Genomic DNA, 25,596 nt, shown 5'->3' with positions numbered 1-25,596 from the left:
TTTTGGCTGGACATCAACGCTTTTTTAAAGGGTGTGTTTAAGTATACGCAAATAAAAAAAACATTTTAATGTTCACAGGACTGGTTTTTGATAGTCAGGCCCATTGGGGATCCAGTTTCTGTTTGGCAAAATACCCAAAGAAAAGAAAAGAGCAAGCAACTGGTCATGATAGTTGATATTTGATCGATATTTGGGGGGTTTAAAGAGACAAAAGTTTTTTTATGCCCTGGTAACAGACTGAAGGGATGCAAAAAATGCAGACCTTTTGAGGAATATGTTTTCAAGACCGACATGAAAAGCGCATGAAAAAACACAGTCCTCTCAAGAATTTAAATAAGCAGAAAATTTGAACTTGGCTCAACTTTTGCTGCAACACAATGTGATCTGGCAAGGCACACATTCACAAGTTTTGCCACATTTCAACAGTTTTCCCTCAAGATCACAGCAATTAAAGTGAAATGAAGGTGCAGTAATCATACAGCTCTACTGTATATGTTGAGGAGGATTGCCATCAGAGAAGGACATGTCAGTGTAGCTCACTATCCATGAAGGAAGGAAACTGAAGCACACAGGTTTTTGATTAATTCTTGTCTATTCAGTTCACGGGCTCGATGACACAAACATTGTAATACAATGAAAGAATCGGTAAATGAGACTTGTTCACTCACACAGTAGTTTGTGGATTTTTGAAGCAAATATTTCCATAAGTTCCTTTCAGTTAATGTGAAATGCAGTTTTTCCTGTGTTTGACATGCATTTTCTCTGCCTTCACTGCATGATTTTGCATTGTGTTTGGCTGATGCGGGCAAATAAAGTTTATTACCAAATATCAGCTTTAACAGAGACTTAACTTTAAGTGAATAATATAAGGCAGCTTAGGAACAAAGGCCCAGGAAACATTGATTCGTCATCTGTGAGTTTTGCATTATCGTAACATGGAAAGGGGAAGAAGTCTCTCCAAACTCCACAACAAACTGACCACTGAGTTAAATCAGCTTCTCTGACAGTTGTTTATGCTCATATGGAGAATTGTCATTGAGATGAGATCTCTGCCACTTATAACTGTTGATGATATACTGAGCAGCTCAAGTTCATGAAGTTAATAGCTTGCGCATCCTCTGTAAAATGTAAATTCTGGCTGCATCTTTATTGCATCCTTTAAAGTGTGTTTCTTTGACAAGAGGAAGCAGTGTAAGATATTGATTGTGTTGCTCAAGTGCATCGAGCAAACATTCATACAGTAAAAGGTTGTTAGGCACTCTGGTGTCGAGTAATTGAAGAGTACAACGGACGTGTTGAAAGGATGAGAGCGGACTGTAAAAAGGCCTCTGCGGTGTGAGCTTAACATTTCTTCATAGACTCAACCTCTGCATATTGGGCTCATTCACACTGCTTTTATATTATATATAGCAACGCCACATGCTGTTAACTACCATTTTATTCGCTCTGATTTTCACGGCTGTTTCAAAGTGAGCACAAAGAGTAGTAATGATCGCACTGACGGCTCTCTTGTTCCTGCTCGTGCACGGAGAGGAGAACTACAACACCCCCCTCCAACTTTTGCAAAAAATGGAGTCCGTTACTCTTTGTCACAGCTGAGCTATAAATCCTTCCCACTTCAGCAGTTGTTCTCTGGCTCCATTTTTTTCCCCCTTTCAATTAATAGGAAACACATCGGTTGAAGGAGGGTCTTTGTTGGTGTGTGAGAGTCCATACATCACCTAAACTAGAACACCCACCCCCCCTCCTCCACCTCTGCCTTCTTCCTTCTACACACTTTATACACACACACACACACACACACACACACACACACACACACACACACACACACACACACACACAAGCACACCCCGACAGCCCCCATCTGCTCCCAATCATGGGTGCAGCCAGTGGTCAGGTCGCTGACGGTGAATGGCGCACTAACGCACGCTCACACACAAATGTAAACATACACAGCATAGGCACGCTGGGCATGAGGTCAGCCATACAAACGCACACACACACTCATGTAGGCGTGTTCAGATATTTGGTTGTAAACGTGCGCTCTGACACGACGCTCTCCCACATCCCGGAAATGAAAAAAGAAAGTAACCTACATTTTATCTCTTATCACACACATTCAGGCACAGTGACAGATGAACATGAGACATCCTAACAGCATGCTTCACTGATGACAGGGTGTCATGGAAACGCCCAGCGTTCTCCATGGTTACGCACTCTTTACCCCCATGGGTTACACTCTTATGATTGTTCAGACAGAACACTTGAGCTACTACAACAACTCAACTGGCCAACACACACACACACACACACACACACACACAAGGTTTCTTATCAGGATCTAAATGGACACAAATTAGCCTATTATGTGCTTTTGGGATTAGAGCGGTGATTTAGCCTAATAGTTTATTTTTGTAATCTTGCTCAGAATCCACAAAGCATGAGAGATATTTGCCAATAAAGGCTTGTTTAAATTCAGTTGTATGGATCAGGAGTGCACATTTAGTGGAAAAGCACTTTCTTTTACCTTTTATAGCTAGTCTGAGCAGCTGAATTGTAGATCTTATGCTGTCGTCACTTTCAGGTTTCGACGGTTTGGCTTCTTGTAAAACTTGTGACTCAACATCCCTTTTTTTTTGTGTGTGTGTGTTCGTGTGTGTGTTCAGTTAGTCTGGCTGTGGCAGCGGGTGTATATATTAATGCTAATGCACGGTGTGTTTTCTCTGTACGTGTGTACCCGTAATGAAGACAAAAGCACATGGCAAAGGCACGGCTCCCTCACAGTTCCTTCTGCTCATTAAGCTGTTAATGCAGCTTCCTGTGCATGTGTCTTCAGGGCGCTGATTAATAATGCTGCTTGTTATTCATTAATATCACCATAATGAACATGCACTGTGTGTGTGTAAACTTTTTTTTTTTCTTCTTTTTTTTTCCTCCAGACTACATTGACCAGCCCACATAGGACCACACCCCCAGAGAGAGGGGAGGGGGGATCTGATCGTCCATCATCTCGGGCGCTGTCACAAGGTGGGCTAACATCCCATATGGTTGGCATGGTAACAGCCTGCTGGGTTTAGGTTGAGCGGTTTGCCAGAGACAGTTTCTTGTTGTTGCCACATTCTTGCAACATCCTCCTGACCTGAACGCAGAGAACAGTTTGTGTTCTCTGAAGCAAATGTATTATCAAGTTGTTTTGTGTTTAAGGCTTGGATTTAGGAAGGTGGAATAGTTTCGGAAACAAAGAGGGTTGACCGGAGGATTTTCAGGCAGATGAGAAAATGAAGAGTAGGAAAGCAGCAGGGAGAAAGAGGGAGAAATCAAATTATTCTTTTTGCTCTACCTGCCACAGAGGCTGAAAGAGAGCATTAATCTTTTACCCTTGTCTGCAGGTGACAACAACAACACACACACACACACACACACACACACACACACACACACACACACACACACACACACACACACACAAACAAGCCTAGATGCAAACGGAAATTATGTAGGCTACGTGTTTATTTGCATATAGAGCGGGGAAGCGAGATCCGATCACAAGTGGTCACTCAAGACGCATTTGGAGACCCATTCTGCTGCCAGGTGGGAACACACATACTTACAGCTGTCCACATGTGATCAGATCACTCAGGACAGATGTTAAAACCAGGTCAGAACAGGCCCAAAGACATTTCCGTTGCTTCTTCAATGAACTGCAAAGTAATTCCGAGATGATGACAATAAAGCACTCTTGAATGTTTTTTGTTGAGGACCCTTGACGATATAGTTACAGGAAAACACAGAAATGTGAATTTACAGAAGGGAAAAATATTGCCAAAATGTATTCTACTGGCTTATAAAGGCTGGCTTTATAAAGCAGTGAAGACTGTCCATGGCATGAGTACTCCAAGCGAAGCAGCTCGTGTCATGTCACTGGTGTGAGTTTACATGGCCAGACCAGGGCAGTGTGCCTCTGTTTTGTCAACAGAGATTATGAAAGAGCCGCTGGCAGGCACGCAGGTAGGCGGGCGAGGCAACTGCGGGGCTATTTGCATCACACTCGCCCTGCTTACTGTCACCTCCCCTCCCCCTTTCTCCCTCCCTCTGCCTTCCTATCACCTCCTCGCTTTTGTCGCCAACAACCAGCAACCTTGCCTGGACCGCCCTGCCTTCACAGTCTTATCCTCCTCCCCCAAAAAGGAAAGAATGGAGACCCTTGTCAAACAAACACACTGGAAGTTTGATTGCAGTTAGTGCCACAGTTCTGCCATCTCAGCGTTTGTGAGGCGGTGAATGAACGTACTCAGCCAACTGCTGTTTTACACAGGGAACTAACCATTTCTTAGGTTTTCAATAGATTTTAAAATCTTTCTGTTAACCTCTAAACTCTCTGGTGATGCTTGGACAAAAATCAACCTGCTTGTGTACAGACTAAGATTTAACACAGATTAAAGATAGATCTAGATGGTCTGTTCTTGCTAATATTTCCCGTGCACTCTGTTGTCTGCTCTCAGTAGCTCTTTCTGACACATTTTTGTTTGTTGCATGGAGCTTTTTTCTGCTGTGACTCACTCTGTCGTGGGAAGTCTGTTGTCTCTCCACTTTTTCTTCCAAAACCTCTTTTTTTGCTTTCAGTTTTTAGAAGCATTTATATTCTGCTACCCTAGAGTCAATTACTTTAACTCACCGGTGTTATTGAAGCCCTGCTATTCTTATTGCACCTTATTTTTAATTGTGTACATTGAAGTATAAAAAAAAACACACATTCAGAGTGAAAAAGTACCGTACAGTGCACAGTCATAGTTTTAAAAGATGTCAAGAATGATATAAAGTTATGTTGGAAATTTTCTCCCACCTACCAAAAACTAAAAACAGAACTAGTTTAGTGTTCAAATTTGAGAAAACAATTGTTATCTGATTGATATCCATTTTTAGTTATTATTAGTTAATATTGAATGTTTAATTCACAAAATCTATTAAACTTTTTCAGAGTTATTGTTAGAAACAATAAAATCTCTTTGCAAACTTAATTTTATTTCACTATAATCAAACATTTTGTGATATTTCAAAGAAATAAAAAATAGATAAAACAAAACATAATTTCTAGAGGCTGAAATGTCACATGCAAAATAATGATAATTTTGCTACTCATACAGGCACAATAATAACCTCAGCAGCGCTCTGTTCCTGTTTTCAACTTTCATTCATTTCTACTGTATGGAGGAAATTAAAAAAATGTCCAGTAAAATGCTTACATATATAAACAAATAGGAACAAACCTTCCAAATATCACACGTGTTGTGGCTCTGTCCTCTGATGTCTGAAGTTAGGAACATTTATGTGAAAGACACCTATGTTTGAAAGACAAAAAGCTGTCACTAACAGTTAAATGAGGCCAGCAATGTTACATATTCCATGTAGGGCCAGGCGATACCAAAATCTTCTATCCTGATATAGGTCAATTCATATCTCGATAACAATATATAGATCACAATTTAACATGTTTTCTGGTGATTCAATAAGTAAATAATCTACATGTTATAACTAGATGGTTTGTACTCCTGTGTGAATTAAATACTTGACTAATGAAAAGTACGGAGTATTCTCTCATTTCATAAAGAACTTTAGTGCAAAATGAACATAATGGGCAAGGATCAGAACGTGAAACATCGTCCAAATGACGTAAATATTGCTGTACCGCAGTTCGGTGTGTGTTTTTCGACATTGCGATAGAAACAGTATAGGACAATATATACGATAGACATATTTTAAAATTGTTTTGGTAATACTGTATATTGGGCAAGATACTGAACCCCAAAATGCCCCTGATGGCTGTGAACGTTTATCTGAAGAGCAGGCGGCACCTTGTATGGTAGCCTCAGCCACCAGTGTATCTAGTGTTGAGAGCTTTGAGTGGTTTCTAAGACTAGAAAAGCGCTATATAGATGCAGTCAGTTTACCATTAAATCACATAAAACTGTGTGGTAATGTAAAGTTTGATTCTAACACCAAAACTGCAATTTTCAAATGAAACTCCTCTCAGGTATTTCAGATAGCATTTTCCGAGAAGTTTATTGTCAATATCAGTATCCTATTGAATTATCGCCTAACCCTTATTCCATGTTTGAAGAGCGGTTTAGATAAACATTTATATTTCCTGTATGCAAGAGGAAGGTCAGGGGGTCAACAAGAAGTCCTCTTCATCAAGGGGATATTTGTTTGTCTTGTAGCATGTTAACCTAACTGGGATTGGATTGCATGCTTTCTAGTTTATGAGGTGAACCGTTTCCTTTGGTTTTGCCGTAAAGTCTGTGCTTCCCCGGTGAGCAATGCTCCCACTAGGCTTCAGGCTCCATGGTAACCGGCAGGCTGCTGTCCTGTAGCAGGAGTTTCACATCACCCCAAGTGATGCCACAGCACTGTTGACCTGTGTGATCCTCCTTTCACACCCGTCTAATGACCCGGAAAATATGTGGGTCAGCTGTCAGCATGAAGGCAGTGACCCCTTGAAATTGCTCAGGTCAAGATCAGGGTGGAGAATCGGGTCAAAGTTAGTGTGAAAGTTCCAGACCGGTTTACCTGCATGGGTACACTACACTCACCTACATGTCAGCAGGAGAACAGAAGACTCTCCCCTGACGGCTCAGTCTTTGTCCTGTTCTTATTTGTTTCTCCGGCCGAGCCACAAACAGCTGCCGCTTAATAAGCACTCTGATTAACCGCTTTCCGCTATTGTCACTGGCCCTGATTAATGCCTTTGAGTCATCTTCAACTATATGATTTGGTCTATATACTTAAATAAACATGCAGCTGTTTTGGAGCCGAATGGCGTGGGCAATATGTTTGTTTTATGTCTAGCTCTTAGCTGTGGTGTCATGAATGATGCCTTCCTTTCCCACTGAATTTCCATACAATTGTTTCCATCTCAATTTTCTTTTAAGCTCTTTGTTATCATACTAGGCGTGCTTCCAAATGATAAGGGTAAATGTTAGGCACAAAAAGAAGGTGCGTGAGAACTAAAGTGTGTTTCCATTATGTACTCTTATATTCGGTATGTGTTTGGACTAGTATTTCCAGCAGAAACCTTCCTTGTTGCTGCTTGGATTCTTAAAGAGTCCTCTTCAGATATAACAGTATACTGTAACTATCTGCTATAAATGGTCAATTCCTTGTATTATTTATGTATAAATGCTAGGAATAAAGGTGTTCATTTTTATGTATTTGCTTCCCCTGTCGACATATGTGTTTTCTTCTGTTTTCATCATCATTTTGTACATTTTCTCAATATCTTTTCCACCTCAGCCAAGAATTTTATGATTTCCAGAGTTTAATTTCAAATGTTCTTATTGCTGTAATTCAAAATGTTCCTTATCCAGGTGTAGAGAAGCTAAGGTACTTTCTACTTTTTGCTCTGCACTCACTCTCTCACACATCTACTACACCTCACTCTTTCTCCCTTAAATTGTCATCTTCATGCCCATCTCTCCCTCCCTCTCCCTCTTGCTGCCCTCCATACTGCCATCACCCGCTCCAATTTCCCTCTTTACGCGTCTCATTCCCACTGCCCCCTGCTGCTATATTGTGCCCACCACAGCCCCACTACCTCTCTGCCACCAGGCCCCACACTGCCTGTGGCGTGTAATTGACTTTCTCCCTGCACTGGAAAAGCGGGCGGCCCGTGCCAGGCTGGAGGTGACCCATTTCCCTGGGGCATTCAGCAGCCTCCTAATCAACCATTCTCTGGGGCTGCCTCATTCACTCTGCAATTAGAGCAACTCCCTCCCCCTTTGAGAACTCCATCAATAGGCTGCCAGGCAGGCGGGCTGGATCGAGGAGCAAAGACAGAGTTTCACTCAAACACTTTGCTTTGGCTCTTGGCTCCGTCTTTGTACCTCCCCCTCTGCTTTTTACCTCCTCTGCTCCTTGTCTCCCTTGTGGTAGGTTTCATCAGACAACAGCAAGCGGGGGTTTTGTCTAACGATGAGCAGCAGACAGGGGAGGCAGGTAGACAGGCACACAGGGAGGCAGACAGGAGGATAGGCGAGAAGAGACACAGGTAGGCAAGCAGACAAAGGCAACGAGACAGTCAGGCAGACAGTCAGATGGGAGGTACTCGAGGGAGAGATTAAAAGAGAAATTTGAAAGAAACTCAAAGCGGGAGGGATTGAGCAAAAGGATCGGCACGTCTTCAGAGCATCGCTTGCTTTAAGGAGATACATGAGTTTTGCCTGTTGTTGTCTTGCAAGGGAATATACTTGTGTTTCACCTGGTCTTGAAGACATGCATGAAAGCAAGCCTTCACATTGATTCTGTCTCAATAGGAAGGTGTGTTCACTGCTTGTTTTTAGCTGGGTACCATCTTTGTTTGCAAGCCAAGAGCGCACGACTGAAGATTAGAATGGTCTCTATCCAAGAACAAAAACAAAATAGGAACGTAACCAGACGTTTTCATGAACTGCTCTGAACCCACAAGAAGAAGCATGAGATGATGGTGCATGGTGATTAAATAACAGGCCGGCATCTCTCCCCTGCCGTTGGCCTGATTTGCTATGCAGGAGAGGCAGTGCTCTGGTCAGAGGATAACCATGTAATCAATGGAATGAAAAAGCTGCTCTGGCTGTGAAGGTTAAGAGGAGTACTGGAAGCTTTCAACCCACTCTGTGCGCCACACATGCATTCAAAACGCACACCAGACAGTCTGAATGTTACGTATCCTCTAATTCCTCCCCTTTTCTTCTCCTCTTACCTGTTCCCCTTACCTTCTGTCTTTCTTTGACATGCCTTTATCTCACTTTCTCCCAGCTTGCTCCCTCCTACTGCCTCCGCCTCTTTTCTCCGCTCTGATTGCCCCCCCTGTATTATTTTCTTCCTCTGCATTTCCTCTGTATATCCTCTGTCTCCCACTATATTTGTGCTCTCTCTTTCCTTCATTTACTTTCCTCTCTTCCCTCCCTTCCTCCATCCTCTTTTCCCTCCCTCCCTCCTACCTTTCCCCAGAGTCAGCTGCTGTCACTGTGGCAAAGAAACTGACCAATCAGAGCTTACTTTACAGCACCGGCTTCTCCCTCCCTCCCTTATTTCTTCTGTTCCTTCTCTTCATCCTCCTCCTCCTCCTCATTTCCCTCCTCCTCTTTCTCCTCCTCTTCGCCTCTTTTCGTCCCATCTGCCTCTCTTCCCCACAACCTTTTATCAGCTCACTTCCTGGAGACGAAATGTGATGCATTATGGGAGACAGACGGCTGTCTAACTGGGTTAGTTGTGCGGCGTGGCTTATCATCAGAGACACTGCTAATCCCTGTGTGTGTGTGTGTGTGTGTGTGTGTGTGTGTGTGTGTGTGTGTGTGTCTCATATAAGCTGATGAACTCGTACATGCACACACACATAAACAACCACACATGCTTACTCTCTTTTCTGAGGAGGCAGACGAGACATGTTTATGTTTGTCAGTCTCTGCCAAGAGAATACGATTTGCATGATATAAGCATATTTTACTCTACTGTATACTATTCTGCACTGTAACCACTTTACAAGCTGCCTCTGTATTGGTTATTTTTGCTGAGTTCAAAAGGACAATTCCCATGTCTTCTTCCCTTCACAATTACGTGTAAAATAAGAGCTGAAGGGCTAAAAGGGACTATATAATGCCTCCTCTTCCTGTATTATTCCTTATTTATACCTGTGTATGTGTGTGTGCTCCTTCCTCTCAGGTGCTGATATGTGTACACGATGAGCGGACTGGGGGAGAACTCCATGGAGCCTCTGAGCTCAGAAAACCGGAAACGCAAGCTCTCCACTTGCGACACGCCTGGTCTGGGGTGAGTGTGTCTGATCAGCATGAGAGAGAGGAAATGCGGGAAAGTGGGCTACTAGGTCAGTGGCTTCTTGAGGCCTGGCCATGTGGCTCCTTTCTGTGCTGTGATGAGTAAGAACCTAGATGTGTGCAAAAATATGAGAAGATTTTGTACGTAGACTGAACTTCATGATTTAAAAAAAGTTTAAATTAAGTTTAAAATCTTCTCTCACCATGAATTTGGGATTAATAAAATACAACTACACGTTGACTCCAAAACACAAATTTATAGAACATGTCAGGCACCATAAAAAGACCAAGAAAACTCTTATACTACACAACAGAGCATATACATAATCTACAGTCCTAAAACAAAGTGAGACATTGAAAAATACGGCAATTGTGCCAAGAGTTGGATGTGAAGATTGATACTGCTCTTATGTCTGTACAATAGCTATATAGCCAACAGTTGCTTAGCTTAGCATAAAGATTGCAAACTGTTCTGTCCAAATTTCTCAGTAATTAACACGTTATCATTTCTTTAATTCGTACAAAACCCCAAATTAAAAAATGACAATTTGGAAGGTGCAGCTTTCAGGAATCCAGTTACTGTGCTCCAGCTATAATAAAAACATCTGCTGGAATTGTTTTGCTGGATAAACTCTTAAAAGGCATTGTTTAAATAAATGAACAGAACTGACCATTTGAGAGAAGTGGAGTAGCATTAGCTAAGCTTTAATATTTGCACATTGCCTTCTGCAGGTGTGAGAGGAAGCGACGGGAGCAGGAGAGCAAATACATAGAGGAGCTGGCAGAGCTGATCTCTGCCAACCTCAGCGACATCGACAGCTTCAACGTCAAACCAGACAAATGTGCCATCCTCAAAGAGACGGTGCGCCAGATCCGCCAGATCAAAGAACAGGGTGAGTGGACACAGTTGTCTCAAATCCTGACGGCTGCTACAGTAAGAGCTAGATCCAGACAGGTCAGATGGACTGGTGAGAAGGGTGTGTTGGAAACATTGGAAAAAGGTGATGAGGAGGAAGAGACAGCTGGACACGTCATTCATCTCCAGCAAATTTTACAGCCTCAACTGTTTTTGTTTGGGAGGAAGTGTGTGTGTGTGTGTGTGTGTGTGTGTGTGTGTGTGTGTGTGTGTGTGTGTGTGTGTGTGTGTGTGTGTGTGTGTGTGTGTGTGTGTGTGTGTGTGTGTGTGTGTGTGTGTGTGTGTGTGTGTGTGTGTGTGTGTGTTGGGCATGCACAGCTGTGTGCTGCCCTCGCCAGGGGCTCTTTAATTGGACGTTTGCAGGTAATCACATGCCCATCCATTCTGCTGAACTGCCAAATTATTAGTTCTGTTACAGCTGCCATTGTCATACTTCTGTCTCCTTTATGCTGCGGTCATTTCCACAGTGAACAATTTAAAGACTCCAGACTCAGATTCTTGCTTTGCAGATGCACCGTCAGTGCAGAATGGACATATTTTTACTCTTGCATTCAGACCTGCGTGTCAGTATACATTTTTCTCCATTCAAGGTGTATTTTACGAGATCAGGGGTGAATTTTGTTCTTGTGTCTCTGCTCGGCTCAGCCAGAGTCTGCCACCTCGACAGGAAGGGGAAGAGGCTACAGCTGGCCCTGACTGGCTGCTGACAGGTTGCCATAGTTACAGGAAGTGAAGACAGAAATGACACGGGCGTTTAGACTTGTCTCTCTCTTTCTACCTGTTCCTCACTTTCAGTTGCTCTTTCTGCCAGTCTTCATATTTGCTCTTTTCTCCAACAATCATTCCTGTTTTTCATCTCACTTGGATGTAATGTACTCTGTTCTTGCGTCTTCCTCCTCTTCTGCTTCCCCCCCTCTCATCTGTATTGCAGCACAATGAGTTGCAGCATTTCCAGGTTTGCTTCCAGCATCTTAAGATATTGAGTGAACAGTTGGAGTGCAGCCTCTCTCTTTCTGTCTCACGCTCACTCTGTTTATGTCCATTCTCTTTCCTCTCCCTATTTCTTTCAGTCCTTCTCTACCTAACTTCACAGTGCCTGGATATAGGCAGCAATGGCTTTTTTTTTCTTTGTGTGGGTATCTGTGCCCCTTGGGAGCTAATCAGATAGAATGATTCCTGTAGCCGAGCAGCCCCGCCTCTTTCTCAGACCAAGCCCTGCATTAATACAACAACCCAAACGCCAGCCGTGTTCTGTCAACATCTTCTTCATCCACATCCCTCTAGTTCAGCTCCGGTCCTTCCTGTGTGTGTGTGTCTCTCTCTCTCTCTCTCTCTCTCTCTCTCTCTCTCTCTCTCTCTCTCTCTCTCTCTCTCTCTCTCTCTCTCTCTCTCTCTCTCTCTCTCTGTCTTTCTTCCCTCTCTCAGCCCCTCCATTAATTCAGGTGCCTCAGCTCCTGCCCCTGCACCATTACAGCTTCCAGAGCCTCTCTACCTCTCTCCCGCGTGCTCTCTCTCTCTCTCTCTCTCTCTCTCTCTCTCTCTCTCAGCCCCAACCTACCAGACAGTCCCTCAGAGTCTGACACTGAATATAAAGCAAGAGGACGGCTGCTACCTGCTCCACATGCTCCCAGCCCTCTACTCCTCCTGACGGGCTCCTCAGAGAAACCTGCCTCCGTCCTTCTCCCTCCTCACCTGTAGTTTTAAATTAAAAAATATATATATTTCAAAGTGAAGATTGAGAAACGCTGCCCCCTGCTGGTGCAGCTAGAATTGTGAATAACTGGCTATTTCCTCTAGTTTCAGGTATCGTTGCTGTCTCCTTGTGCTTTTCCTTTGCGCTTTTTTATGCTTCTTTGTAGGTAGCTGGGCTTGAAATGGCTGTTTGTGGTGTGTTTTTTTTTTTTTTTTGTAATGCATTTTGTCTCTTTCCCCTCCCTTTCCTCTCCTGCAGGAAAAGCTTCATCCAACGACGACGACGTCCAGAAGTCAGATGTGTCCTCGACAGGTCAGGGGGTCATTGACAAGGACCACCTGGGGCCGCTCCTGCTGCAGGTTAGTCCAGCGCTGCACCCCGGTCGATCGGAGAAATATTTATTGAAGGTTTGATCAGCCTGTGACTGTGCGGGTGGTGACTTCCTGTCGCTGTGCTCTCAGGCTCTGGACGGCTTCCTGTTTGTGGTGAACCGGGAGGGCAGCATCGTGTTTGTGTCTGACAACGTGACGCAGTACCTACAATACAAACAGGAGGAGCTCATCAACACCAGTGTGTACAATATTCTCCATGAGGACGACAGGGAGGAGTTTCACAAGAACCTGCCCAAGACCAACAGTGAGAGAAAGACAGACACACACACACACACGCACGCACACACGCACGCACGCACACACGCACGCACACACTGCACATCTGCTCAGAAGTAAACCCTGCTTGACATCTTCCACAGGGCCGAGGTCTAAAACAAAGTTTGAGAGGTTACAACAACTCTGTGCGCACACATCAACGTAAACTCACTCACTTATTTATTCATGCTCCTCCATTCTTAACTCCTTCTCTCGCTATAATGAGGAACTCCTGGGAAGCCTGTTCATGTGCATGAGAGCTTTTCAGAAAGACGCACACAAACCTGACAAAACCCACATGTGCACGGGAGCACCCACCCACTCGGTGCTAAGCAGGCAGAGCGTAGCGCAGCTGTCAGTCACACTCAGTGGTCCAGACAGTGTAAAACAGGCCTGAGCTCTATTCAGATCCCATGGCAGCCATCTGGAAACTACTTACTGCTGAATAATGCACCTCCACTCTTTCCTCTACTTAATTCAATTTGTGTATGTATGTGTATTATTGTGGATATGTACATGCCTATGTCAGCAATAGGACTGCATTTTTCAAAGGTGCTGTGTGTGTGTGTGTGTGTGTGTGTGTGTGTGTGTGTGTGTGTGTGTGTGTGTGGCACTATTTATAAAGCTGATTAATTATGGATATGTGTGCTCGACTGAACCTGCTACTCGATTAACTCCGCAGCAATGTTCCTAAGCAGTGGCAGCTCATGTCATTGACACATTCTCTCACTTATTCCTCCCGTTCCCCTGCACACTCCTTTATTCATTCACTCTCTTTATATTTTAAGACTCCTCTTTATCTACTTTTCCTCCGATTGTCCCTCGTGCCTCTCTCAACTCACTCTTTGTCGGCCTCATTCATTCTCAATGCGGCTGCCTACTAAGACGAATACTGTGGTTGTCTGTTTCTCAACCTGTTTCTGTCTGTGCTCACCCACCCCTCATTGTGTCTCGCTCTGCTGCTCTGCCCCTTCATTATCTTTTGGGCCCATGAATGGAATACTCTCGCTGCACATTCCTGTGGGATGACCGCTGACTGGCCGGCCACAGTTAAACACACACACACTTACACACACACACACACACACACACACACACACACACACACACACACACACACATGCACTCACACGCACTCGTAAATACACTAACAAAAACAGACACACACTTGTGCACAAAACATGGAGTGAGCTTTTGTTGTTGGCCGGTGTTTTTTGACCCCTCTGCCTTGCCTCTCTGTTGTCGTCTTATGGGAGATGTTGGCCCCAGCCACTGTACTGCGTTTTCTCTGTCCCAAGGCCTTGTTAAATCACTTCTCACTATCAGTTCACACCCCCACCCCACCCCCAACACGTCTCACTCTCCTGGGTCTTCTCTTGTATCCTTCCTGCACCTGCCAGACAGAAACCTCCGGCCAACTCAAGGCCCCTGATAAGGCTTCACACAGACCTTGGAGGACAGTTGGATGTCTCTCTGAAGTTTTCCTCTCCTTTCTCTCTCTCTTCCTCCCTCTCCCTTGTGAAGGTAACCTTGGGGTGTGTGTGTGTGTGTGTGTGTGTGTGTGTGTGTGTGTGTGTGTGTGTGTGTGTGTGTGTGTGTGTGTGTGTGTGTGTGTGTGTGTGTGTGTGTGTGTGTGTGTGTGTGTGTGTGTGTGTGTGTGTGTGTGTGTGTGTGTGTGTGTGTGTGTGTGTGTGTGTGTGCGCGCCGTGATGAGAAGTCGGGGCTTAAATGAGGATAGATGGCTGAGTGTCCCTGGCCTCTGCCTGTTGCAGAGCAGATGGAGAGGGAGAGATATTGGAAATCGACACCTTGGCTACATTAATCCCATGGTCCATTTAGCCACAACAGGAGAGGCTTCTGCTTCTCAATTTAAGAGGAAAAAAATACATGTTGCAGTGTGGTTTGTTTATGTGCATGTGTATCCGCAGCAGGAAAAGGGTGTGAGCTGTTGTGGCATCTGATTACAGACAATCCATTCATAGCTATATTTGGTTTTCAGTCCCAGGACTGACATGCTCATTTCATTTGTACTCATGAGCGTAAATTTCTTTTTGTTTGTTTTCTTTTCTTTTTTAGTAAATGGAGTGTCGTGGGGAAGCGAGGCAGCCCGACAGAAGAGTCACACCTTCACTTGCCGGATGCTGGTCAAGTTTGGCCACCCCCACGGCCCCATGGAGGATGGGCCAGGAGGGCCACGCTACGAGACCATGCAGTGTTTTGCTCTTACCCAACCCAAGGCCATGATCGAGGAGGGGGAAGGTACGCTAGCACAGTCCGAAATTGACACACTTTTAGTGCATTATAACGAGTTGTTATTTAGGACTTTACTGTGTTGAAAAAAAACCAAGGAAAGTTTCTTTGTGGTTACCTTAAATCTAAAAGGTTTTTTGTGACATAACAACTAGTGTGAACTACAGTATTTTAAAACCTATCTGGATGGGATCTTTAAAAGAAAGTGAAAATCAAATTTAAAAAACAAAATGATGATGATTTGAAAAATAAAAGTTGCAAAGCAGCCACTGTGTAGTTTCACAATGTATCTGTTGCTTCTCACTTGGAGGGACTCGGGTACATTATAAGAAGCTCATTTCAATTTTTCTCTTTTTTAGCTATGTGATTCTAAGAGACAAACTGTTTCCTTCTGTGTGTAAGACATTTTGGACATGAGAGAGAAATACTAGAAGAGACGGAGAGATCAATTATTCTGGTCTTTCTGTTATAGGAGCATCACCACCACCACAAGTTTTTTTTCTATGATATGGGAACGTTCATCTTGTTGACACACACCTGATACTTTATCTTAAAAATCTTTCAAGAGTACAAATCCTTTCACATTTGTTTTGTCTTACTTTGAAAATCTGCAGGAAAGAGTACATTACACATGTAATGATCACGACACATACTGACTCCCTTCTTCTTTTCACCTGCAGACCTTCAGTCATGTATGATCTGTGTGGCCCGTCGGGTGACAGCCATGGAGAGAACGGAGAGTTTTAATACCCGGCATGAGCTCTCAGGTGAGGAGCTGCATACCCTAAATGTCTATTGAACAAACACAGAAGTTCAAGCAGGCCGAGGTGTTAATTGTTTATCCATGAACAGGTTGGACTCGTATCTTCATGCGTCTCCTTGTAACCTTCCCTCCCGCTCATCATCCCTCTGTCCTCCTTGACAGGTAAACTGATCCAGATCGACCAGAACTCTCTGCGAGCGTCAATGCGTCCAGGCTGGGAGGATTTGTTGAGGCGTTGCATTCAGATGTTCCTTCAGCACAGTGACGGGCAGCCCTGGTCGCACAAACGCCACTACCATGAGGGTGGGTCACACACACACACACACACACACACACACACACACACACACACACACACACACACACACACACAAATACATACTTTAACTGCGGAACTACTTCAAACTTCATACTGTAAAGCCCTGTGAAAGAGCTAAAAAATGGAAGAGCTGGAGGCAAAATCATCAGGATGTCGCTGTGTTTGCTAAGTTGTGTGTTCAATCTTCTCTCTTACGATGCAATAGTTTAAATCAAATAATTTCTCTTTAATTTGTTTTTGCTACCTATCTTGGCCAGACCTTGCTTCAGAAAGAAACTCTGAATCTCAATGAGACCTACTGGTTGAATATATAAACACACATACCGGGACACCCCTCATGCATCAGTTTATCAATATTGATCTCATGAATACAAATGTCTAAGAGCTACAACATTGATCTTCACTGTAATCACAGAGTTGGTTTTAACATAAAGGTAGTGATTGATGACCTCTGTTATCAGATAAGTGTTTCAGGGTGTTAATTTGTCATTTTGTCTTGTCTGTGCAGCCTTCCTGCAGGGTCACGCTGAGACACCCTTGTACCGCTTCTCCCTGTCTGACGGCACTCCGGTCACAGCCCAGACCAAGAGCAAACTGTACCGTCACCCCATGAGCAACGAGCCGCAAGGCTTCATCTCCACTCACCTACTACAGAGGTCAGAAACTGAAAATGCAAACACTCCGTTCAGACACAGCAAAGGATGTTTCATTTAATGTCTTGAAAAAAAGCACTTCCAGCATGTGTATGCGAGGCAGCCAAGGCATTCATACCACACAAATAGCTGAAGTAGCAGCTGAAGTACCTTGTATACACTGATGTCCTGTGAATAGTGAGAAGACAACTGGAACTGGTATTTTAGTTGCATTTATAGAGCGTCTAAAGCCTGAGAGCAGTTATTGTGAGGATGCAGCGCTTTCAAGGTTTTTGCATTTTTTCAAACCTTGTGCTCGTTTTCCGTCTCCCTTCCACACAGGGAACCAAATGGCTATCGCTCAGCTCAGGGTGGGAGCATGATGCCAAACACTATGAGACAACCCGGCATAGGAGGCCCCAACCCGAATGCCCAAATGAATATGAACACCAGTGGGGGGATGGGCATGGGAGGCATGGCCAGCATGAGCAGAGGCTACGGCATGAACGAGCAGGGCCACATGGGTCACATGGGACCGATGGGAGGCGCATCTATGTACGGAGGGAGCGGTGGAGGAGGAAGTGGAGGTGGAGGCATGGGCAACCGCATGATGCCGATGAATCAGATGGGGCAGATGAATCAGGTGGGGCACATGAATCAGATGAATCAGATGGGTCCCATGAATCACCCGGGACAAGGCGTGCAGCAGCACCCACAGCAGCCCCCGTTTCAGAGCAGCGGAGGGTTTGGGCTGAGTGGCATTAACAGCCCTTCAGGAAGCCCGAGAATGGGCTGCCCTCAGCAGGGGCTCCTGATGTCACCCCGGAACCGAGGGAGCCCAAAGATGGGCGCCAACCAGTTCTCCCCTGGAGGTAAGTCGAGCAATGTCTGGTAATTAAGCATCGGTTGTTTTTAAATTGATTGACTTGTTGATGTGATTTGAGTTATATTTTCCTTTCCAGGTATACACTCTCCCATGAGTGGCATTGTCAGTGGGGGAGGAAGTGGGGGAAGCACCACCACCTTCTCAAGCAGCTCCCTAAACGCCCTACAAGCGATCAGTGAAGGAGTAGGAAGCTCCCTCCCCTCAACCCTGACGTCGCCAACGCCAGCCCACAAACCAGACAGCTCTCCCAGCGTCCACTCCTCCTCCTCTTCTTCTCAGCCCAGTCAGCAGGCCAAACTTGGCCAAGATGGCTCCAAAAGCCCAGCAGGAGGCATAGGGCCTGGGCCCAGCGACCATCACCACCCCATGCACCATCACCACCATCATCAGCATCCTCAGGCTGAGAGTTCTGGAGACCGACCAGACAGCCAGGCAGCTACAGCGACTAAAGAGTCTGGAGAGGGAAGCAATGAGGCAGGGGTGGCCAGCTCTGAACCACCTCGGAGGGTGCCAGACAGTAAGGGGCATAAGAAGTTGCTGCAGTTGCTGACATCCCCAACTGAGGAGCTGGGAATAGGTGGCAGCGGGTCAAAAGGGCCCCCTGTACCACCCCCGTCAACCAGCAGCAGCATTCCTGCATGCTCAGATGGTAAGGACCCCACTGGAGGCATGACTAGCCCATCATCTACTGGGGTGTCCTCTTCCTCTTCAGCCAATCCAGGCCAGACCACCGGGCCAGGGGGCGTGTCAACATCAATATCGCCCGCCCACTACACAGGCTCGCTGCAAGAAAAGCACAAGATCCTCCACAAGCTTCTTCAAAATGGAAATACCCCAGATGAAGTAGCTAAGATCACAGCCGAGGCTACAGGAAAGGTGACACTGGGGGGCCAGGAGGGGGATGAGGCTGGGACAGTAGGATCGGGAGCCGGGGTCACAGAGCCCAAGCAGGAGCAACATAGCCCCAAGAAGGAGAAGACCCACGCCCTCCTCCACTACCTCCTCAACAAGGATGATTCCAAAGAGCCGGTGGATGTCAAGCCTAAACTTGAAGAGCTAGATGGGAAGGGAGCCCCGGGGGCCGCTGGCGGCCCTGCACGGGGCGGCCCTGGATCTGGGCCTGGCCCTGCCCCTGATCATCCTGAGAGCAAGATCAAGTCAGAGCCACCTGATGACGTAAGATTGCTTCTTTGTTAAAACATGATGAAATAACTGCAACTATAATATTGTTATTGACATTGAGCTAACCATTCAGAATGTATCTAGACATGTTACACCAACTGCACTTTGACTTTTTTTGCCTTTGATCTTATTGAATGTGAATCTTCACAGCCTTTTACGTAATAACTAATTTGGCCTATTTTGATGTTCAGTTGCACAACCTGGAGTCTATCCTTGGAGATTTGAGGGGTTCAAGCTCTGACTTTTACCCGGATCAAGCTGGAGGTGGAGGGGCTAACGACACAGGAAGCAAACCCCAGGGTTGCCTTGACGACAACCTGCAGGGTAAGTGGTTGAAGGACAAACGACTCCAGAAAGTGGCAGTTACATGCAGGGCACGTTTATATGAATATAAAATGCCAGCGAATATAAGTAACTGTATATATCCATGAATCCATCAATTACTCACAGCATAATGAAAAGTGAAAAATCCCAATATCAATATTTTCAAAATCCCAGAGGGGTAATGAGATAGTGAGATATCCCTGATCACCCACCCCTGATCTCATGCAACACAGACAGTATTCTCCCTAGTTTTGAGAAAGATGGTTTGACCAATGACTTTATACTTTATCTGTACAGGGAGTCCAGGAATGGGTCCGGGACCTCGGGGGCCCTTCCAGAGGGCCATGTCCATGGAAGGGAAGCCTCTTGTTGGGCCTGTAGGAGCAGGCAGACGCCCTATGCTTATCAAGCAAGAGAACATGATGGGCAGCCCAGATGGCTACCCAGGAAACATGGGTGAGTGTTCAAGTGGCCTAACATTATTTTCAGCACATTTTCTCTCATCTCTCAGCCTCCCTCGGTCACTATTATTAGAGTATGTGTTACCAAGTTCAGGACCCTGACTATTTTGAATTTGTTTCCTATTATCGGATAACCTTTTAAAATTTAAAGACACAGATTCAAGATGACAAATGTTGAGGACCAAGACTGTGCCACATTGCTACTTAAACACTTTTATGATACTGACACATGCACATCTGGGGTTTATGTTTTACCAGGACCAATGAATAGGGGAATGGTTCCTCAGAGGTCTCCCATGGGGGGGTCAGGGGACTGGGGCATTGCCCGCTCCAGTGCTAGCCCAGTAGGCTCCGCAGGACACCCATCCATGATGCGCCCAGGCATGGAGTACAACAATAGCAAGGGCATGATGTCAGGAGCTATGGTCGGCCGCTCCAACAGCGTACCAGGCACCAGGTCTATGCTGCAGCAACAGCTCATGGATATGGGTATGTCTGTCATACTGTTTCCAGGTGTTGATGGTGTTGGAAAAATTATCATAGACACAGTTATGTAAACCAAAAACCTGGGAGAAGTGTGAAAATATAGTACAGTTAAAGTTCACTTTGCATTCTTTCTGTTTTTATTCCACTCATGGAAACAGACACATTTTATAATCAAACCCTAAATTATTTGCTATATCACATTACACATCCATGATCGGAAAGGAGACAAAAATCTTATTTTACCAGCCCCTTTCTCAAATGATACTACATGTAGATGTTACTACAATCCATCCTGAGGGAAACACAAATGTCTGTACTAAATTTTGTGGCAATCCATCTATTAGTTGTTGGGATATTTCAGTCTGGACCGACCTTGCATTGCTTTGAGTCAGGCCGTTGGCTGGCCAAAAATGTTTGGACACTCATCCAAATTACCATGGTGACCAGTAATTCTGTAGGTATATTAATTGAATATATTTGTGGTTTAGGAGGCTCTGCTGACATGGGCATGGGTATGAGCCCCTTCAGCCAGCAGGGCCAGCCCAACCAGTCCCCCTCCTGGCCGGACACTATAATGGGCATGGAGGGTAACAGGTCAGTGCAACATCCTGCAGCAACATCTCTATTCATTCCTGATTAGCGGCAATGACCTCAGGAGGGAGTTTATAAAACCTAATAACCTAATTTTGTGTGTGTGTGTGTGTGTGTGTGTGTGTGTGTGTGTGTGTGTGTGTGTGTGTGTGTGTGTGTGTGTGTGTGTGTGTGTGTGTGTGTGTGTGTGTGTGTGTGTGTGTGTGTGTGTGTGTGTGTGTGTGTGTGTGTGTGTGTGTGTGTGTGTGTGTGTGTGTGTGTGTGTGTGTGTGTGTGTGTGTTAGACGCCAGTTTGGAAACACCTTAGATGATCTTCTGGTGCCTCCCACCACCAGTGAGGGTCAGAGCGATGAGCGGGCGCTTCTGGACCAGTTGGACTCTCTGCTGAATAACACAGACGGCATCGCTCTGGAGGAGATAGACCGAGCCCTGGGCATCCCAGACCTCGTCAGCCAGGTAGGTCATCAGAAAAGCTGTAAAGAGATAAAGTAACAACACTCTCAGCTCGGTGCTCTTCTAGATCCCTCTAGAAGTAAAGTGAAAAAAGAAATGACCAGTCTGCATGTCATGACTCTTCTGACTCTCATCTTTGCATTAGATATTTCAGTCATGACTCACTGTGTTCAGACTGTTCTCTCACTGAAGGGAGATAGATGAGCCCAGAGGGATCTGATTGTGCTGCTTACAAAAAGACAATTACAGAGCCAACCAATTGGAAATTAATCAATTAGATGGCGAGGTTTGACAAAGTTCTCTTTTTGTCCTCTTATCCTGTCTGCTCCAGAACCAGGGAAGTGAGCAGCAGTTGGAGCCTTTCCCAGGGCAGGACCCATCCATGGTGCTGGACCAGAAGCCTCTTTATGGACAGGGCTATCCCGGACCCCCCGCCATGCCTATGCAGTCTGGCTATGGAGGGAACCCCATGCAGGGACAGGCTCAGCAGGGTGGGTTTGGGCCCATGCTGTCTCAGATGGGCCAAGGTGGCAGCTTCCCTGGTATGGGTGGAATGGGCGGCATGGGGCACCCTCGTGCCAACATGATGAGACCCAGGATGATGACGGCCAACAAGCCCATGAGGCTCCAGCTGCAACAGAGGCTGCAGGGACAGCAGGTATGTTAACAGGAAGCTCACTGATTCGTCAGCTTACATGCAAACAGTTAGATGATTTCCTAGTTGACCCAATACTAGATACTAATTCTAATCTAACCATGTTAGTATGTGATGCTCTAACACTGGATAATTACAAAAACTAACTTTTATTCTTGTGTTATTCTATTTTAGCTGTTTTTATAGTCTCTTTAATTTATGATTTTTTTTTAACTGCTATTTAATGTTTAATTTGAAGCACTTTGAATTGCCTTGTTGCTGAAGTATATAAATAAATCTCCTTTGCCCTGCCTTCCAAAAATGTTAGTCATACAATGGATTTCTTGTTTTCTAACACCATCTATGTAAGCATATATGTCTAATTCATCTGTAAATATATGGTATGCAAGTGGGACAAGGTCAGAGTAACATTTGCTCCTCCATCTTATGTTGCATGTTTATTTTTCCTTTCTCAGTTCATGAATCAGACACGGCAGGGCATGGGCATGAAGATGGAGAACCCAGGAGGCAACCCTGGCATGAGGCCCAGCATGCAGCCTGGCATGGGAGGACAGGTAGATGACAAAAACCCTTTGGTTATATCTTACAGATGAATCAGTGTAATACTGATTTTGTGATTTAAGACTTTATAAGTACTGATCCTTTCAGCAGACCTAATTGTCCGTCGTAGTCCATTCTTGTCCTGTTTGGTGGCCAATTTAAACCAGACACTGATGGACGTACAGAGAACAGACTTCTTAGAATCAAGACTTAACAGATCCTGTGGCAGGTTGAACCTCATCCGCTTGTGCAGGAAGTACCTGCAGAGCACAGATTTTGGTCCAAGAGAGTAATAGACCTTATCACCCAACCATTTTTTAACATAACGTACTGTATATTTTATAACCTATATTTTTTTTATTAAAGCTCAAAATATATTTATAACAAAAGTCAACCCTCCTCAAACTCTCTGATTATGTTTGTTTCATGCAGCCGAGCTTCATCAATGCTCAGATGATGGCTCAGCGCAGCAGGGAGATGGTCACCATGCAGATGAGGAGGCAGCGCATGATGATAATGATGCAGCAGCAGCAGCATGCGGCAGCCGCTGCCGCAGCCGCAGGAGGATTCAGTCCCCCTCCAAACGTTACGGCTCCGGGTGGCATGGAGAACCCTATGGGAGGGCCAAACATGGGCCAGCCGGGCCCCCAGCAGTTCGGCTATAGTGGGAACTATGGTGAGTTTACGGAGACCAGTGCCTAACAGAATACTGCTGCTCCCTGGTGGTTAGTCTGTGTAGTGCAAGGTTCTGTTTGTCATATTAAAAAGAAGGCTGTCCATGTACATCTCCCTTGTCTCTGTTTTTTTTTAGTCAGACCAAATATTGTTATTGAAGGGATAGTAAGTATCCGAACACACTCCCAGGCAACAGGATAATCCTCTATCTTCATTTATCGCCATGTGTATTATCTATTTCCTATGGAGAGAGGAGTGAGTTGAGGCTGGATGATTTTTCTCCACAGGGATGGGCCAGCAGGGAGACCCCTCGTTCGGCCCATCAGGCGGCAGTCCTTCTAACGCCATGATGCCCAGCCGCCTGGGGCCTCAAAACCCCATGATGCAGCAGCACCCACAGGGCGGTCCCATGTACCAGGGGGCAGATATGAAAGGCTGGCCGCAGGGAGGCATGGGACGCAACAGGTATGAAATCAAACACATTTATGACAGGTACTGCAACACTGTGTTGTCAGATAAAGGATAAAGTTTGGCTTCAGTTTTTCTTTCCTTGAATGCGTAGAGTTAAACCCATCAATCCTTCCTGTCGCTCTCCTTCACCAGTTCATACCCTCAGCAGCAGTTTGGCCAGCAGGGACCTCCGGGGCAGCAGCAGTTTGGGCAACAGGCGAATCCAGGCCAGTATGGGGGCATGATGATGAACGGGGGCATGCCAGCCAGCGGAGGAGGAGGTCACATGGGCCAGATGGGAGGGCAGATGGGTATGAACCCAATGGTGATGGGACGCATGCCGATGGGGCCTGATCAGGTAGGTGAAGAGGGGAGGAGAGTCTGAATGTTTAAAGGACAGGTTCACATGTATTCAAGTTTATGTTACAATACAGACAGCATCTCGTTGCGTCCTCTTCTTCTGCAATGGTTTAATGGCACCCAACTGGAGAATTAGTGCCACCGGCTGTTTATTTCAATGAACCAACTACTAATATTTGCATAATGGTAGTGGATCAAAACCTGCATTAATTCACATTTTCTTTTGCCGATCTTCTGGAAGTTCAGTTAAAATTCTACATTTGGATGGAAACATGTCCACTGTCTGTGGAAACACAAAGAGGGAATTTTGTAGTAAAAAGACTGTAACTTTGAAAGATACCCATTTTATTTTCCAACCAAGACTGTTGAAGTTTTATATTAACTTCAGCTGAGGACTGAGGATTTATTCCTCTTGCTTGAATTGAAATGACTAAAAGAAGACATTTCTTTGCGTCCAGTATGGACAGAAGGAACAATTACATCACGTATAACCATTTAAATGTACACATGGGCAATTTGGACAAATGTGTGACCCTATCCTGTCTGATTCTAGTAGCTGGTTTAGAGGACAGACGAAGCTTTTGGTCAATTTCACTTCCTCACTTTTTTGTCTCTTTTCCTCCCCTCAATCCAGAAATACTGCTGAGCATCGTGACGGAAGCATTCGTCTCACTGTGATCTCTGTTCAGAGATAGGACACGGCTGCAGCACTGGAGGGTGTGTGGAGGACCAGGCGGTGTGTGTCTGTGTGTAGTGCTGCACTCCCACCAGACGGGGGAGTGAACTTCCTTTGGACTCACAGCCAGTAATGGCAGTCTGGCAACATGGGGAAAACAGACAGACTGTCACAAACAGAAATGAAAACACGCAGTGTTCATAAAAATCAGAAACACTGTGACACACACATAAATCCTAAAACAGTCAGATAGATGTGATTCCTCTCATAGACTGTAGTTTGATATTCCTCTCTTTATGAGCGGTGTGTGTGTGTGCGTCTCAGTAAACACACGTCGCTCACTGGACCAAACGGTGAAGGTGGACAGACACTTGAGTCGATCACAAACATGAACATGGACAAACATGTTAAGACATCCTCTCCTCTGTCGAATGTACCACGAAACTGTGTTCCGATTTAAAATGTAGGATTCCTCTCTTGTTTCTGAACTTTGTGGGATTTTAGTTTTTACCTGCCGTCTCTCTGCTGCTCCTGGAGGATCTCTGCGTACGTAAAGTAAACATGGTTCTAGATGATGATGAACCATCATATTTTGACACTCAGATGAATGTCATAAAGCAGTAGTAGCACATTGTTTTGTCCTCCAGGATGCCGCTGGGCTAGTACAAGTGAATTACTTGTTGGCTTATTGCACTTTAAGGAAAGGCCAACATCAAAAGGATTGTGGCAATATAGAGGCCTTTACCCAAGAATTAATGCATAGCAGCAGTTGTTTAGTGTGTGTGTGTGTGTGTGTGTGTGTGTGTGTGTGTGTGTGTGTGTGTG

The 25,596-nt window shown here is 45.2% G+C and overlaps 1 protein-coding gene across 4 annotated transcripts in view; it reads left to right on the top strand.

Moving 5' to 3' along the window:
- LOC114559111 (nuclear receptor coactivator 3) overlaps nt 1-25,588 on the top strand; it is a 61,839-nt gene extending 36,251 nt beyond the window's left edge. For 2 of the 4 annotated variants that reach the window (XM_028583566.1, XM_028583568.1), the window contains 22 exons: nt 2,943-3,030; nt 9,700-9,807; nt 10,545-10,705; nt 12,680-12,780; nt 12,883-13,057; nt 15,145-15,327; nt 15,999-16,085; nt 16,244-16,384; nt 16,909-17,056; nt 17,375-17,904; nt 17,995-19,094; nt 19,292-19,424; nt 19,722-19,880; nt 20,144-20,374; nt 20,860-20,965; nt 21,247-21,418; nt 21,747-22,073; nt 22,526-22,624; nt 23,043-23,286; nt 23,573-23,750; nt 23,889-24,093; nt 24,730-25,588. In XM_028583566.1, the coding sequence (XP_028439367.1) occupies nt 9,719-9,807; nt 10,545-10,705; nt 12,680-12,780; nt 12,883-13,057; nt 15,145-15,327; nt 15,999-16,085; nt 16,244-16,384; nt 16,909-17,056; nt 17,375-17,904; nt 17,995-19,094; nt 19,292-19,424; nt 19,722-19,880; nt 20,144-20,374; nt 20,860-20,965; nt 21,247-21,418; nt 21,747-22,073; nt 22,526-22,624; nt 23,043-23,286; nt 23,573-23,750; nt 23,889-24,093; nt 24,730-24,741 (4,581 nt within the window). In that variant the 5' untranslated portion in view covers nt 2,943-3,030; nt 9,700-9,718 and the 3' untranslated portion in view covers nt 24,742-25,588. Of the gene's footprint in view, nt 1-2,942; nt 3,031-7,932; nt 8,048-9,699; nt 9,808-10,544; nt 10,706-12,679; nt 12,781-12,882; nt 13,058-14,825; nt 14,979-15,144; nt 15,328-15,998; nt 16,086-16,243; nt 16,385-16,908; nt 17,057-17,374; nt 17,905-17,994; nt 19,095-19,291; nt 19,425-19,721; nt 19,881-20,143; nt 20,375-20,859; nt 20,966-21,246; nt 21,419-21,746; nt 22,074-22,525; nt 22,625-23,042; nt 23,287-23,572; nt 23,751-23,888; nt 24,094-24,729 lie in introns of those variants that run through there. The other 2 variants (XM_028583567.1, XM_028583569.1) reach the window with 2 other exon arrangements.
- The last annotated feature ends 8 nt before the right edge of the window (nt 25,589-25,596 follow it).

Source organism: Perca flavescens, chromosome 7, assembly GCF_004354835.1.
Source record: "Perca flavescens isolate YP-PL-M2 chromosome 7, PFLA_1.0, whole genome shotgun sequence".
NCBI lineage: Eukaryota > Metazoa > Chordata > Actinopteri > Perciformes > Percidae > Perca > Perca flavescens.
Note: the sequence above shows the minus strand (reverse complement) of the source record. Positions and strands in the feature narration are given on the sequence as shown.